General features: G+C 43.5%; 1 protein-coding gene across 2 annotated transcripts in view; it reads left to right on the plus strand.

The window, feature by feature from the left end:
- The window catches only part of si:dkey-100n23.5 (cyclic AMP receptor-like protein A), a 108,894-nt gene extending 91,888 nt beyond the window's left edge, over positions 1–17,006 (plus strand). For both annotated transcript variants that reach the window (XM_034186782.1, XM_034186783.1), the window contains 2 exons: positions 2,172–2,319; positions 14,059–17,006. In XM_034186782.1, coding sequence (XP_034042673.1) covers positions 2,172–2,319; positions 14,059–14,220 — 310 coding nt within the window. In that variant the 3' untranslated portion in view covers positions 14,221–17,006. The remainder of the gene's footprint in view (positions 1–2,171; positions 2,320–14,058) is intronic.
- Positions 17,007–17,623: the final 617 nt, after the last annotated feature.

Raw genomic sequence — 17,623 nt, forward strand, 5'->3', positions numbered from 1 at the left:
TTGTGCCACCGTGCTGCCCATGTGCTTTTTATCCTACTATAGTCCTGTATGTATTTGATGTGTTTATTACTGCATGGGACTTGTTTGTTTAGTTTACTGGTCAATCAATTTAAGAATAATTGAGCAGTATTCTACAAGGCAAAAATAGTGTATTTATGGCTGGCTGTTCAGTAGAGGTCTGCTTATGGGTCTGTTTGAGATCGAGTCCAAAATTAGACAGTCAGAAACACTGACCCATAAAATACATCCAAGGAAATCCCACCCAAACCCAATGTGAATAAATTACTTTTGGAGAAAAAAGGGACTCATCCAAAAATAAGTTCACACATGCTCGAACCTAAAATATGACCGACCCAAAAATTCAGAAAGAGATACCGCCACATTATACTTTCAGTGGGGTAACAACAAATTGATTTTGAAGGGATTTATTCGCTTCTAAATACATAGTCCACACTCCCTTTCACTCATTTCAACTTTTCTCCAAGTCAGGTTCAACTTTCAGCTTTATCGTAAGTAGAGCAAGAAAAAAACACAGACAACTCATGAAGTGAAATAGAAGGTTCCTCTCTGACTTTATCTTATCAGCTGAGAATCACCCAAATGTTCTCAGACTGTTTGTGATCAGCTATTTCAGCAGGCCAACCCATTGGCTGTGGTTTGAGTTCATGCTTGATAATCTATTTTGGTCAATTTGTCTTGGAAACAACAAAATGTAGGGACCTTCCCAGTCCAGATGATCTGGAAAATATAGTCCATTTATGACTTTGGTAGTTATAGTGTTTCTTGATTTGGGGGGGGATCCATAAACCATAACGTCTTAGAGACAACAATTTTGGTTTTCTTTTGGTTGTTACTGTTCACTCTGGATCACCATGTCAAACCCGGTATGAATCCATTTATTGATTTTGCACAAGTTTGTTTTTAAACCAGATTCTCTTCCTGGATGCAACTCTAGGAACAAAGAACCTAAAAGCATGAAAGCCACAGAGATATTGGAAGAACATGCAAACTCCACACATGAAGGGAATGGAAAACTGCTAAACAGTGCTCCACCATGGGATCTCCATGGAAACAGCAAATATTCAGCCAAAATCAGTCACTTTCAATGGATACACCTCTTATCCTCTGATGGTTGACTGTTAATATGAATTTGCCGATGCGTTTTGATTTACTTTGTGAAAACACAATACAACACCTGGGCTTTAGGGTCATAGGTCTCCATCTTACAGGACACAGGTAACTCACCCTAATGTCAACCAGTGTTCACACCGGACACCAAACCCCCATGCAAAGTGCTCTGTGCCGTGCGCAGTTTAACTTGCTCACTAATAGATCAATAAAAGACATTAGCGGCAGGCTAACCCGGCGAGCAGTGCTAATACAGGGTTAATCCAGGGTTAATGGCTGAGCAGCATCATTCTGCGAGGCAGCCACTAGTTCCTGGCTACGCCACACAATAACAGGTCACCCCCCCACACACCACCACCAGTCACGCCACGGACTCCCCGACAGAGAATGGAATAATAATAAAAAAAGAGTAGTCGAACACCTGGTGAAGATGAAAATGAGCTATCCAGACAGATGAAACCAAATACCAAAGTAAGGGAGTGATATTTGAGAAAGAAGGGGGGGCGGCAGTGTGTGTGGAGCATCCACAGGATTGAAAATGAAAAGGAGAAGACGGGACATTGAAATTATGGTCAAGAGAAGCGGGAAGCAGAGATGAGAGGAAAGGAGAGAGAAGGGAGTTGAGCGCTACACTTCTTTCTGTCCTTGTAAAGTGCTGTGCGCTGTCGAAGCGGCAGCCAAGAATGTGTCAGCCCAGCCGACTCATGCTGCCTAATGGGCTCTTAAACACTGATATAAAGCTCACTCGCTCTGACGCGCTCCTCTTTTCCTCCCTCTCTTTCCGACTCTGCCCTTCGCTCTCATTACCTCTCGTTTTCACCCTGTCCCTCATTCTGTCACTCACGCGTCCTCTCCTTCTCACTGATGCTTGTAGTCTCTCTGTCCATCAAATTCTCACTCACTCTTGTCCTTTTCATTTCCCGTAGCCGTGTCTCTTCTTTACTTACTCCGTCTCTTCCTCTGAGGCTTTCTTTTTGGTTGTCTCTGCATTATTACTTTATGATTAATCATCTGAACGTTTCTGTGCTCTCCTCCTCCTATAGGCTCCACAATGCCTTCTTCCCACAACATCCGTCATTTCCTCTCACGCTGTTGCACGTCCTGTCAGCACCACTTCATGGATTGGCCAATGCCTTTATCTTTAGCCTGGATAAGGATTGGTGGAACCTACTGAGCCCCACAGCCATGCAGGTAAGGCAGACACGCATCATGTGTAAGACAACCCCCTCTTTTTCAAGACATATTTTTGGAAAACTACATTCTGAAGGCCAAATCATTTTTAAGATGATGTTTTGTGCTCTTCATCCTTATTTCATGGGTGCTTGAGAATTGTTTGATGACTCTGCTGCATTTGTCACCATGTTCTTAAAATTTGCATCATAATTTCCCCTTATTTGTGCACTCTGTGTGTTTATATAACACTTTATCCTGACAGGAAAGTGGTGTCATGCAGAGTGCTTCATCCCATCATTTTCATTAAAAAAAAAAAGCTTTGTGCATGGGTTTTGTTTCTTTGACAATAAACAACTACCAACAAGCTTACAAGCTTGTGTATGGTGATAAAAACACAACACTCACCAGCAATGGTTGGACTGCTTTGTAGTCACACTACCTACTTGTGTCCTTGGATAAGACACTTCATCGACATCATTCCAGTCAACTCAGCTGTAAATGGCTACTGGCCTTACCTGAGAAAGTAACCTGCGATGGACTGGCCTGTGTAGGGGAAGCCTTAGACTCTTAGCTGCTTCATGGAAAGGAATATGGGTATAAGCACCGGCACCAGTATGCCTCAGGGTCTACATAGGACTTACTTCTTCTTTAACTGCTTCCATACAAATTTAAAGGGGCTGGTCATTTCATGCCTATAGGGCATCCTCATTTCACTGATATTTGGCACCACCTACTGCTGCGGCTGTATAATCTATATGCTTTTTGCAGGTGATGTGGTTCTGTTGGCCTCATCAGTCTAGAAGTTGAATATAAGATGACACCATTTTTCCTCTAATGTTCATTCATTCATTCATTTCCTGTACTTGCTTACTCTAGTCAAGGGTCACGACGGGGCTGGAGCCTATTCCATCAGACAGGGTGAAAGGAGGGGTAAACCCTGGATCTTTTTCAAATGTATTTCCAAGAAAAAAAAGGCACCATTCACATCGCAAATGACTCTTTTCTCAATACTATATATGCATATGTTTCCAAATTGCATTCCCAAAAGTTTAGCCAGGCACACCAGTGATGATGCACTCAAGAGACATAGAACAAGGACAGAGGTTCAAAAGTGTGGAGCATCACAGAGTCCAAGTGTTTGCTGTCTATGTCATGTGACAGCACAGGGCAAGAAAGCCTAGAAAGCAGCTACATAAATAATTCTGTTTATGGGTAATTTATTGGAAATAGTCCATGTGGACTCAGCATCCACAGGGAGAGAAAATGATGTGTCTGGTGCGCTGCTTAATGAGCATTGGACGGAGGCGTGAGCCCACACGGACTGTCACTTGCTTATGGTATTTGAAATCTTGGAATGTGAAACATCACCTCTTTGGTGTGGAAGGAGAGTGAGCCGAGGGAGGTTGAGTGATACCAACTACATAATTGGGCTCACTTCCACCCACAGTATGGACTCTGGAGAGGGGCTGGTCTCTCTCAGGGTTTGTCCAGGGTGAGAGGCACGGGGCGGGTGTGGGTACACTCATAAGTACAGTCTTTATCACTACATTTGGTATCAGAGTACCCAAGGTCACAGGATGATGATCAATTTGGTAACTGTGTCATCAGACCTGCGACCATGTGCAATGAGGGAAGTCATCGGGTTAAAAGAAGGAAGCCTTTCATGTATGGTTGGCACAAATGTCTCCAGAATCAGCAGTTAGGTACTGGCAGACCAGAAGGACTGCAGCCTAAGTGGTTAATGAGGCAAAAACATGGGCGTAGGAGGAGTTTGGAGAGTCCATGGACAATGTATTTTGATTGACCTCAAAGCGATTTTGGCAAGCCATCAGTGGGGAAATGGAGGCAGTTCGTTGCCCAAGCTGTTTTCAGCAAGGGAGCAGAGCTGCTTACCTGGAGTGGGGATATCATCGGGTACTGTTGTGTAATGTCACATAAGTATCACAACAGAGAAAGAAATGCTGCTGTGGGAGCAGATTGGATGGACTCTAAATTTTACTGGTGATTGTTGTGTTTTTGTCACTGTAATCATTTTGAACTTGTTTTGTGGGATTTTGTTTAGTTTTGTTATGGCTGGTAGTTTAGTGGTTAAGGAGTTGGGCTTCCAATTGTAGACCTGGGTTTGATTACCGGTCACACTACCTATCTCTGTCCATAGAGAAGTCACTTTGTCTGCAATGTCTCAGTCCCCCCAACTGTAAATTTATACCACCAGTGAAATGACAGCGTCATTGACTTTCATCCAGTTCGCTCTACACCATAAACCATTATTTTTAACAATACTTCTCCTTTTTGTAACTGTATTTTTAATGTTTTTTTGTTTGGTTTTTTTTGAGGGGGATATGGCACACCAGCACAACTCAAAATAACCACTTTCTTTTCTCAGTTCTCTTTCGTTCTGTGAGTGCTCTGAAATCAACTTTGTCTAGAATTAATTCTTTAATAGAAGACAGTTTTTGGGGGATGAGCTCAGTATTCAGCGTACCTACTCTGTAATGAAAACCGAACACCAAAACCATTCATGTGTCCATATTGGATCACTGACTTCATGGGTTATTGCTCATTACAAAACTCTTTACTGAATGTGAATTACTCATCTCCATCAGTGGCAGAGGCATTATGATATCAGCATCACCCGCTCTCTGAATAGGGCATATTGGCCTATGATTAACAGAAATTGCGAAGCCAGGTATTAATAACGAAGATGAAAACGAACACCACGGTCCAGTGAGTGACTTTTCAATGCCACAAACCTTAATGCGTGATAAAGTAATTACAAAGTCAGTTGGATTGATTAACAACTCGATGAGGTGCTCAGAAACATACAGTTGTCATTTCGTGCTAAGGGACAATAAAAGATAATAAATATGGCTTAACAGCGTTTCAGTCAATCACAGCTGCTCTCATTTAATACAGCCTGGAAATGTAAGCGAACTGTTGCTGAGCACAGTCCCACTTATAGGCTACTTTATCAAGAAGGAAAACGGAGCGGGCCCAGTGGGATTACATGATGTCAGCGGGATCAGAACCAGACAGGAAAAGAGTGGTCTGATATTGAAAGGAATCATCTGAGACTCGTTTCGTATGCTGTGGCCATTTCAGCGTGATTTATGGTGGTTTTGGTTGCCTGAGTAACCCAAACAATGCTCTGAAAATGTCTGAAAGCTGCACAGTGGGGTTCTGAATCTCAGCGGCAGCAAAAAACTATCTCATATAAGCAAGAATTGTATTATACAATTTTTTTTTAAATATATTGTACAGTCCATCATAACCACAAGGTAATAAATCTGACATGTCCAGCTCCTAATGTCACTCCACACAATCTGGTGTGTTCAGTCAAGAATCATTGATCTAAAAGCATTAACTGCTCGAAGAACTAATTGAATGAGTTGGTTTTGGATAGAATCTGAGGTATCTGAAACATAGAGGAAGGAGGCTCCAGCAGGAGGACTGAGGCCGGCTGAATTAAGCCTGGTTCAAGTATTGTGCATGCAGACAGGAACATGGCTGATGCAAATTGCTGACAATTTTTATGTTTTTTTTCACGCTGACAACACTTGGTGAGTGTAGCTCAGCGTCAATGGCGCTGTCAGACGAAACAGGCTTGAAAGTAACTGATAAAGTTAAAAAGACAAAGATGAAGGAAAGATAAAGGGGTCTGTACTTTGTCACCTCTTCTGGCAGCAGCTTGTTAAACTGTTTCCCTGGGCACAAACAGACACATGTAAAAGGGTGAAACAGATGCATCAGTTTTATTAACAAAATAACAAGGCTGATACGGGCCCTGACCCACGATGCCGTGCCCAAACTCAAACTTGTGGAAGGTCTTAGCAAGGCATACTCTAACCTATGGAGGCAAATTTTCCATAATCCATCAAGCCCTTGTGTTGTCTCGTACACTCTGTTTCAGTGGCCCGGCCCGCTGGTGGCCACAATTAGAATTGAAACCTCCCCAACGTTGAACTTGTCTGAGGCTTTACAGAGGTGACCTTGCGTACTAAGGTTTACCTTGATAAATAAGCTCTTTATCCAGACGTCGCAGACACATCGATCATGTGGAATCAGACCGACAAATGCACAGTTGAGCATTTTCTAGACCTGCTCTGTCTTTGGCGATACAGAGAACAAAAAAGAAAGAAAGACCTGAACCCTTTCTGACTGAGGAAACGGTGTGAAATATCTCTTATTTACAGTAGAGGAACAATCCTATTATTCTTGGACACTTTCACAGGGACCAAGGTTTGAAAGTAGTTTTTTGTTGCTTAAAGGATACTGAACAAATCTGGACTGGGTGTCCTTCTTCAAAGGAGCGAGACCTTTGAAAGGGTGTATGAATATATATATATATATGCACACACAGTGGATTGCAGAAGTATTCAGCCCCTTCGTATTTCACACATTTTAATTTGTTTATGGCATTTCAAATACAAAAAGTAAATCAGGCTTCAATATAAAAAAAAATTCTAAAATTATCTTCCTTAGACTCAAACTGAAAGTAAATCTCTACAACTTGATGTAAATTAATTAAAAATATAAAAGCCAATATGATGGGTTGCATAAGTAATGGGCCCCTTTCGTATAATACTTGGAAATAATCAGTTTAATTTAAGTCAGGGGATGGATACATGAACATTTCCAAGTCACTGAATATGTCTTGAACTTTATTTATATCGGTTATAAAGAAACACAAACAGTATGACACTCTATGGTAAATCTGTGTGGAGTAGACAGTTCTCAAGACCTGAGTGATTGTGCAAGAAGGAGAAGAGTGAGGAAAGCCACCAAGACACCCAGACAACCCAGAACCCAGTTACAGGCTTCTCTGACTGTGATTGGAGAAACTGTGCACAGTGCAAGTTTTGCATTTTGTATCCCCAGTTATACAGCTTCATGATGAAGTGGTACAGAGGAGGGTTTTCCTTCATCAACAGTTTTAATATCGAGTGACATTCAGTTTCAATTTATTTAATTTATATAGTGCCAAATCACAACAAAGCAGCCTAAGGCACGAGTAAGGTCTAACCTTACCAACCCCTAGAGCAAGCACACAGGTAACAGTGGTAAGGAAAAGCTCCCTCTGATGATGTTGAGGAAGAAACCTCAAGCAGACAAGACTCAGGAGGGTGACCCACTGCTTATGCCAGTCTAACAGTTACAAGGTTTTTACGAAGTTCTACAAAGCTCAAGAAACAGAAAAACCAGAATAGCATCAAAACAAAGTGCATTATTGAGATGAGCATGCAGTCATTAGCAGGGGGTCATTCAGCGCCCTGGGATGTGGGGCCAGCGTCCATCCATCACATAATCATGTAGGAGTATATTCCAAAAGCAGACTGCAGTGTGCTGCATCAGCTTTAGCCAGGGCATCTCGTGGTCAATCCAGCGCCTCGTGGTGCACAGCTGTTAGCCTTGCGGGATGTCATCGGTGCCTCGGATAGAGAGAAAAAGAGCAGAATTAGTTGGACAGAAAAACTACACCTACGGTATGAGTTCACCAGCAGTAAATCGGCAGGGAAACAGAGATGCTAAGATGATTGCTGGCTGCTAGCCCTAAGCTTCATTAACAGACCCAGAATTTAGATGAAGTGAGGCAGAGACCTGTTCCGTTACTAATAAAATCAGTTTAAAAGGATAGGAAACATAGTACCATACTATGCCAGTATGCAGACATGAAAGTCTCTACAGAATCTGTTTTATTGATGCAGGGAGATCATTCCACAAAGCAGGTGCACAATAAGAGAAAGCTCTGTGACCCGCAAACTTTTTATTCACCCTCGGGACACAAAGTAGCCCTGCACCCTGAGAACACAGAGCCCGGGCCGGTACGTAGGGTTTGATTAGGTTAGCTAAGTAGGGAGGTGCTTGTCTGCAGATAATTTTATAGGGTTAGTAACAGAACCTTAAAGTCGGACTTCACAGAGACAGGAAGCCAGTGAAAAGACACCCTAATGCTGGACTGCAGTACACCAGAGAACAGAACATTGCAGTAGTCCAGTCTCAACAAGACAAGACTCTGTGTGTGTGGATTCTTTGTGTTGAAATGTAGTGGGCAGTACACCTAATACGAAATCAAGTAGACGGATGTAATCTATAATAAATTGTTCTCTTTACTAAGACAGGAAACACGTTTGATTTTTATTGGAATGAAAATGTTGAAGATTTTCAGATCGTTTTGATTCCTATTAGGGAAAAAACAAACAAAACCAAGTGGGATCTTATCATAATTCTACGGTCCTTAAGACGTGCATAGCACTTTATGTCTGTAAAGGTTGAGTATAATCACCATGACAACCCATTTTACTAAACTTACAAATCCCCCACGTGTCCCAGAGTTCAAACCCAATCACAACTGATTCTGTCGCTGTGCAACAGCTCCTCTCAATCACTTATCTGTTAACGGGTACATGGCTGTGAACGGGAGGTTACCCAGACACATAGTTTTTGTTTGGGTTTTGTTTTTTTTTTTATACTGATAAATAATTCTGCAAAAACTGCAGACAGGCAGAGGACACTTGGTGCCACTTTACATTCCACCGAAGTGTCTTGACACACGGTCTAGATGTGTGATGCACTCAAACGGAGAGAGGGTCGAACATCAGCACTTAATCCAAGAACTCCGTCTGGATGATAAATGGATCTGGTCGTACTTCAGATACAATCAGGACCAATTTGACCAAAAATGATGCTGGGTGCAGTTTTTCAGATATGACTTGAATTTTGTTTTTCAACTTTTGATGCTGCAACAAAACATCAGATGCTCTTTGCTTTTGTCGAGAGATACTCACATTGTATATATTTTTATACACACACACACACACACACACACACACACACACACACACACACACACACACACACACACACACATATACACTCAACAAAAATAAAAACGCAACACTTTTGGTTTTGCTCCCATTTTGTATGAGATGAACTCAAAGATCTAAAACTTTTTCCACATACACAGTATCACCATTTCCCTCAAATATTGTTCACAAACCAGTCTAAATCTGTGATAGTGAGCACTTCTCCTTTGCTGAGATAATCCATCCCACCTCACAGGTGTGCCATACCAAGATGCTGATTAGACACCATGATTAGTGCACAGGTGTGCCTTAGACTGTCCACAATAAAAGGCCACTCTGAAAGGTGCAGTTTTGTTTTATTGGGGGGGATACCAGTCAGTATCTGGTGTGACCACCATTTGCCTCATGCAGTGCAACACATCTCCTTCGCATAGAGTTGATCAGGTTGTCAATTGTGTCCTGTGGAATGTTGGTCCACTCCTCTTCAATGGCTGTGCGAAGTTGCTGGATATTGGTAGGAACTGGTACACGCTGTCGTATACGCCGGTCCAGAGCATCCCAAACATGCTCAATGGGTGACATGTCCGGTGAGTATGCCGGCCATGCAAGAACTGGGACATTTTCAACTTCCAAGAATTGTGTACAGATCCTTGCAACATGGGGCTGTGCATTATCCTGCTGCAACATGAGGTGATGTTCTTGGATGTATGGCACAACAATGGAATCTTGTCACGGTATCTCTGTGCATTCAAAATGCCATCAATAAAATGCACCTGTGTTCTTCGTCCATAACAGACGCCTGCCCATACCATAACCCCACCGCCACCATGGGCCACTTGATCCACAACATTGACATCAGAAAACCGCTCACCCACATGATGCCACACACGCTGTCTGCCAACTGCCCTGGACAGTGTGAACCGGGATTCATCCGTGAAGAGAACACCTCTCCAACATGCCAAACGCCAGCGAATGTGAGCATTTGCCCACTCAAGTCGGTTACGACGACGAACTGGAGTCAGGTCGAGACCCCGATGAGGATGACGAGCATGCAGATGAGCTTCCCTGAGACGGTTTCTGACAGTTTGTGCAGAAATTCTTTGGTTATGCAAACCGATTGTTTCAGCAGCTGTCCGAGTGGCTGGTCTCTGACAATCTTGGAGGTGAACATGCTGGATGTGGAGGTCCTGGGCTGGTGTGGTTACACGTGGTCTGCGGTTGTGAGGCTGGTTGGATGTACTGCCAAATTCTCTGAAACGCCTTTGGAGACGGCTTATGGTAGAGAAATGAACATTCAATACACGAGCAACAGCTCTGGTTGACATTCCTGCTGTCAGCATGCCAATTGCACGCTCCCTCAAATCTTGCGACATCTGTGGCATTGTGCTGTGTGATAAAACTGCACCTTTCAGAGTGGCCTTTTATTGTGGGCAGTCTAAGGCACAGCTGTGCACTAATCATGGTGTCTAATCAGCATCTTGATATGGCACACCTGTGAGGTGGGATGGATTATCTCAGCAAAGGAGAAGTGCTCACTATCACAGATTTAGACTAGTTTGTGAACAATATTTGATGGAAATGATGATATTGTGTATGTGGAAAAAGTTTTAGATCTTTGAGTTCATCTCATACAAAATGGGAGCAAAACCAAAAGTGTTGCGTTTATATTTTTGTTGCGTGTATATATGTATGTATGTATGTATATATATATATATATATATATATATATATATATATATATATATATATATATATATATATATATATACACACACATAAACAGTCTCAGGAAAACTTGATTTTAGTACAGTATTTGCAATGAGAGTACTGCATTTTGCAAGTTTTGTTTTTTGGGTTATGAGTTTTTGAGTCAATGCCATACTCCCCTTCATTTACACACTACAGCAACACCTTTAAAAATAAAAAAATTACACCAGAATTAAATTAACAATTTAGTCTGAATCACTGCATGCAGCTGTGTAGACGATTTATTTTGTCGTCCGATGTACAATCGTCACATTCCACACCATTTTGCCCAAGCAGGTGACACTATTTACTTAAATAATCTGTGCAAATATTTTAGTGAATTTTGACGTGCAAATTCATAATCAATCGTGATCAGTTTTGATACATTCACCTTTGACACAACGGAGAGGAAAAGTGTCCATAAAAGACAGCCAGTCTTATATTAGCTAGCCATGTGAAGTCATGCAAGTCGAGACTGGGAGCATGTGCTAGCGCCGCGGAACCATCTTAGCTGCTGGATGGCAACCACCCAATTAATGCAGTTTTGGAAAATTCAGATCGATCTGTTGGAAGTATAAACAGGGCCACAAAATGATTTGTATAATTTGCAGTTGGTCATAAGGTGACCTAAGTCCTGTGTAGGCCCTGAGGCCCATTGCAGCTGGTACTTATCCCCAGATTTTGTAGCGTAAAGTGGATAATGGCATATGACTTCTCTTCGATGGGACACCAGTGCAACATTGGGGCATTTGAACAGCCAAGGCTGGTACCAATTTACAGCTGGGTGGACTGAGAGTGCAGAGGAATGATCTTCATAAAATGTTTGATACCAGACAGAAAAAAATAGATTCTCCTCATGTAATTTTTAATAGATTTGCACAGATAGTGAATGAACTACAGTGCCGGTCAAAGGTTTGGACTCAGTAGACAAAGTGATTCAAAACATTCATTTTAAAATTCCATTCCAGTTCATTAGAACAGTGTTTGCATTAAAAAGTGTCACTGAGGCACAACAATAAATAATGTTCATACCTTTTCCTTCACCTCCTAAAAAATCCCAAGCGCTAAGTCGTGTCAGGATCACATGGAGTGACGCTGCCCTGTAATATTTACCATTTACACAAAGTCAAGGTTTTCTATTACGCCGAAAGCTCGCAAACTGCTCGTTTGATCTAAACCATTACTCCGTCTTTTGCTTTTGAAACCAAAGTGCACCCACACATTGGCTTTAAAATATGAAGGCGCTGCTCTGACATTTTCTGTCATGCTGTCCTCTGAAGTGATGGGTGACAAGTACCGGGAGGCAACCAGCCTAATAGCCCTCCGGCGACATCTACAGGATAGGAGGTTGTAATGATATTGATTTGACGGGCAGGAAAATCAACACAGTACCTGTGAAAAAAATATTGGCTGGGGTGGTGGCCAAGTGTTTAGTGCACTTTTTTCTGGTGCAGAAGTTTCCTGGTTCAAGGCCACCATCTGCCCATTCCCCGTGTAATGTGGCGTGGCATCAGGAAGGACATCCAAATCAAATTGGAGATCCATCTCACTTTCCTTTTTAACTATTGAAAAAAATACAGTGACCCTCAACTGTATTGTTTTTTTTTTTCTTCCAGTGTAACCGCAGAGTAGTCATTTGAGTCATTCTGTTAATATCAGTTTTGCAACATTGCCCCCTTGTGTCATGAAATGGTATAAGCACTCTCTTCAAGGCCCCATCTCCCAGCATTGAAAAATATTGTAGTCTCCAAATCCAGACACAGATCTAGTTGGACAGAGATGAACAGATTATGGCACACTGTTGTGTTTAAAATTTTCTAATAAGTGCAGCCAGTCGTTTTTTGATATATGTGTAAAGGCAGACGCACAGACTTGATTACAATCGCCTCGTCTCTGTCCTCTGGTGGAGTGAGAGAATGACAAATAACTAGAATCTGACAACAATGTGGCTGAGTTGTTGTTGTTTTGTTTTTTATGTATCTTTGTCTCACGTTCAACTTAAAGAGAAATATAATGACGACAAGATTACAAGAAAGATGATGCTTTTAAAACTGAACCACAAAACATTTCAATCAGCAAGACAATCAATACTCCCCTCTGCAGATTTGTCTCAATCTGCAAACACTGACAGATATTCGGATAGGAGCCAGAACGGTGGGAGGAGGTTGGGGGCGCGTGCACATACACGCACACACTTGCGTGCACTGTCACCCACTTGGTATCACCAGCAGCGCTGATAGCGGGTCACAGACACAATCTGGGAGAGTGGAACGTGCAGTATGACCTTCAACCTAAATGTCAATGTTGCACTATGGGGTGGGGAGAAGGGGGGGAGTTCAAATGGATTCAAACCGTGTCCGTAAATCACCACGAAACGCTGTTTGTGTGTCAGAGAACGGGCGAGCGAGAGAGTATGTGAGAAAGAAGACAAGAGCGAGGCAGCGAGTGAAGGGAGAGCGAGGCAGGCGGCGTGTGTGTTCGTGCTCTATCGTGACTAACAGCCGGTTGTTATTCATCATGGCATGTGACTCCCAGCAGCCCCCACACATCAGGTGTGAGATTGGCGGGGGTGGGGGGTTGAGGAGGAGGTGGTGGTGTGTGTGTGTGTGTGAGCGTCAAAACATTCCTCCCTCACCACAGCAAATATCCAGCTTCGTCTAGCTGGCTGGCTTCGTCTCTCTCTTTCTCTCTCTCTCCTTTTTCTCTTGCTCAGACCTGTTTTCACCCTCTCGCCGCCTCATATCTCAGGCTTTATATCCTCGTCTTCACTTTTGTCCTCTCTTCCATGTCTCTCTCTTTCTGTCTTTCCCTCTTTCTCTCAGCCCGTCCTTATCTATCTGTTCCTTTTACCCTGTTAGAGCATCTCTGGCATTTATCTCTCTTACATTATTTTTGCCTCTCTCCTTTGTGCAGCGTCTCCCTCCCACCTGACGACCCCCCCACCGCCCCCCACCTCCACCACCCGCTTCCTCCCTCTTCCCTGATATTGATCTGCATTCTAGCCATAGAGCTGAACCGCCTGTGGCTCTGCAGTGAGCTCACCTCTCACTCCTGCTTCCGTACGCGCCGAAAAAGTGCCTGCCGATCCCCTCTGTTGTCTCTGAAAGAGAGAAAAATAAATAAAAAAAAATCACACCCATCTTTCGTTATATGTGGGCGCCAACTGGTTTGTGTTAATTCCACACTGTCTCTTTTGTGTGCACTCCAGCTGGCTCTGCAGTCGCGGCTGTGTGACAGCACCCGGATCGGAGAGTACCACCCTGGGGCGGTGCGCTACACACAGGCTGACCTGACCGACCTCAGCGATGACGAGGACAGCAACGTGCTCTTCTACTCTCCTGACATGACCCTGAAAGGCCGAGGGCCCTGAGAGAGACACACAGAGAGAGAGAGAGAGAGAGAGAGAGAGAGAATGCGGACCAGAGAGTGAAGAGCTGGAGGGAAGAAGCACGAAGGAGGGTCATAACCGGAGAGAAGTGCGGTGGATTATAAACTCAGGAGGAGGAAAAAGAGGCAGGGAGGCAAGATTGGGCAGACAGTCAGGCAGATAGCAGCCGGAGATGAGCTGTCAGGTTCCATTATTAATCCTCATCCTTTACTATTTAATATCCTAAAGACGTGCACACGCCGAGCAGCGCCGCAGCTCCCGTCATCAGAAACGAGCGAGCCAGGAGTGGCTCCAAGGATCCTCCTAATGTCAAACGCATCTGCTGCATCCCAACAGTCTTAAAACAATTTCCCTCTGTCCACCACCATCCTGACTCCTGCTTTCCGGAATGGCGGTGACACACCGCAAACGAAGGGAAAAAAGGTTCCTGGATGGCAGTCATAACAAAGTGATATTTTAGCGTTTGGAGCCATTAGCCGCTCTCTGTGGGAGAGAGGAAATGGAGAGCGGGTCTTTATGAAAAAGAAAAGTATGAGTCAGATTTGACTGCCGACTCAGAACCGTTTCAGGAGAAATGCGGGTGACAAGCACCTTCGAGGGTGGAGGAGTTGCAAACCTCCAGTGCCGCTCAAGCGGGGTTTCCATTTTCACGAATCCTTGAGATCTGTAAGCCAAACCGCCAAGACCTGTAGGTTGCACCGCCGCTTGCCCATTTGGCACCAAAGGTTCCCTCCCCGCCATATAGTCACAACGCCGCTAAGATCACGCCACGCGACCATTACGACAGTGCAGCAGTTTCACAATACACCGCGAAGACCTCTGCTAGACCTGGAACAACAGTCATTAAGGTACTGTTGCATCATCAACACGAAACATCACAGATACATTACGATGCCAGTAAGACATACCGCAACGTGTAACTTCTTTAACAAAACAACGCCACTGCACAGCCAGAGAGCCATATTTTCATCACTATCGCTTAATGGACATTGATTATGAAGGATAGAACTGAAAAAGAATATCTGCTGTCGCGTGATCCTGGTGGTTTCTTGGTGGCGTCTGTTGGGTTTCCTGTTGCATTTGCGACAGCATAGTGTTGGTTCCTGACCATTACCTCACGTATTGCCAAGAACATTCCATGGCTCTGTCGCTGAGCAAGACGCTGTCACAAAACCACTGTGACACTGACAGGAGGCACCAGTAATACATCATTAAGACGGCGGATGATGTTCGCGCTATGCACTTTTGTATCTGATGCTTCCTTTTCCTCCTCCGATTGTAGCAATCGTAACTCGCTATCGTGACACCGTGTGAAAACATCTGTGACATCATCTCCATCAGGATACATCAAAGAAGGACACAACACACACTGATGAGTGTGTCGTCTAACTTTTCACGTTAGGTCTACTCCCGTAATGATATTTTAAAAAAGGCGGCTTAGTTCAGGACTTCTTTTGTTTCCAGTCTCGCGCAGTCATGACATAGTGATGGTCGCGATCCTGTCTGACCAATCAGCAATCTGCACTGTTTACACGTTACTTTTTGGTGTCACTTCAGCTCGCTTGGAACCACGATGGAGGTGACACCAAAAACCAGGTGTTAGGTCCCAAGTTTGGCCAACGGCAGCGGGTAGAGTCGAGTCGAACAGGTCTAACATGGCTGAAAAGCGCCATTAGATCAGCCTACAGTTTGCTGCACGCCGACGCCATACCTTCTGAATGTGGACCCCCCGCCAGCCTGCCTCCCACGCACTTATTTACTGACAGTATTTGTGTTTTTCTGTATGCATATGGACTTGCTGTATATCTTCAGACTTTGGTATTTTTATGAAGCACAGCACTTATTTATAACAGATCTGTTTATGTTTATATGTGGACTATTTTTCTACGTGCCTTGTGCTGGAATGTGAAGAAAATGGATGATTGTCACGCTGCTGTCACATGACAGCTGCGCTTGTATCACCTCCTGAACAAATAATAATAATAATAATAATAATAATAATAAAATGGACTCACACACCTACTTGCAATGTGCCCATCAGTATTCTTTGACATAATGACACGCACTTTTGGCGCCCTCACAGCAGCCTTTGATGGTTCGTCAGCGTGAAGTCGGCAGCGGCGAAACAGAACTGAAGTGTGACTGGCAGGAAGGTGGTTCCTTTATGTTTACCCACACTTCCTGCGGTTCTGTTTTGAGCTGCATGTTGAACTAATGAACCGGTTCCTGACCTTTTTAGCCTCGACTTGCATTCTAGCTTTTCTGCAGGGCACGAGAGTTTATTCTGTTATTACACACACACACACTCACAATGCTTTTTGGCACTTGTGCTGGTTTTTACTCGACTGTGCACTCCATCACCTAAATGAGCAGGGGAGACATTTCATAACAAAGCAGGGAACTGGGCGTGTTTATTTTATTTTCACGTTGGTGCAGTCCCTCATTCCCTCTGTGACACATTTCTTAATGCGTCAGCGTATGCATGCCCTGGAGGCTGGGCTTACAGTTTTTACAAAAGTTACTTCTTGCTTCTCAATGAAGGGTCAGAATTCACCAATTAGTTATTTTGGACCAAACCACTACTTATAATGGACATTGTTGTCTTATTAGAAATGCTGCCTGTGCTTGATACTGATATTAGCTTTGAGACTAATTATCTTGTGTTGATGACGACCTCATGCTGATCTATAACAGGGTCACTAGTGCTTGTGCACATTGCTGATTACACAGTGCAATGAATGAGCACAAAGTAAATCCCAGGGTCCAAAGAGGTAGTATTTATTTGCTTAATTAATCATAGGTGTGTTTTGAGCACGACAGGAATGACTGTTTTTGGAGTATAAATCCCAGTTTGTTTGTTTTTACTAGTTTGGGATGTCCTGCAACCCAGTGCGACTTGTATCCTGAAAAATCACATGTTCATAATTAATAACAGGGCAGCACGGTTGCTTAGTGGTTAGCACTGTTGGCTCACAGCAAGAAGGCCATGGGATCAATTCCCACCTGTGGCCTTTCTGTGTGGCGTTTTCCCACCTGTGGCCTTTCTGTGTAGCGTTTGCATGTTCTCCCCGTGTTTCCCTCGGAGTGCTCCAGCTTTCTCCTATCCAAAGACAAGCAGGTTTGGTGGATTGGAAACTTTAAATTGTCCGTAGGTGTGGGTGTGAATGTTTTTGTCTATAATTGGCCCTGTGATACACTGGCGAACTGTCCTGGTATACACCCCCCCACCCAGGTGACCCTTAATTGGAGTAAGCAGGTGTAGAAAATGGATGGATGGATTATGAATAAAAATTATATTATTTAGTTGGGTGATTCTTTAACTACGGGCACTATTGGCCTTGTAAATGTAATTTCCACCACACGATTGCCTTACAATATAAAGCGC

Source organism: Thalassophryne amazonica, chromosome 14 (genome assembly GCF_902500255.1).
Source record: "Thalassophryne amazonica chromosome 14, fThaAma1.1, whole genome shotgun sequence".
Taxonomy (NCBI): Eukaryota; Metazoa; Chordata; class Actinopteri; order Batrachoidiformes; family Batrachoididae; genus Thalassophryne; species Thalassophryne amazonica.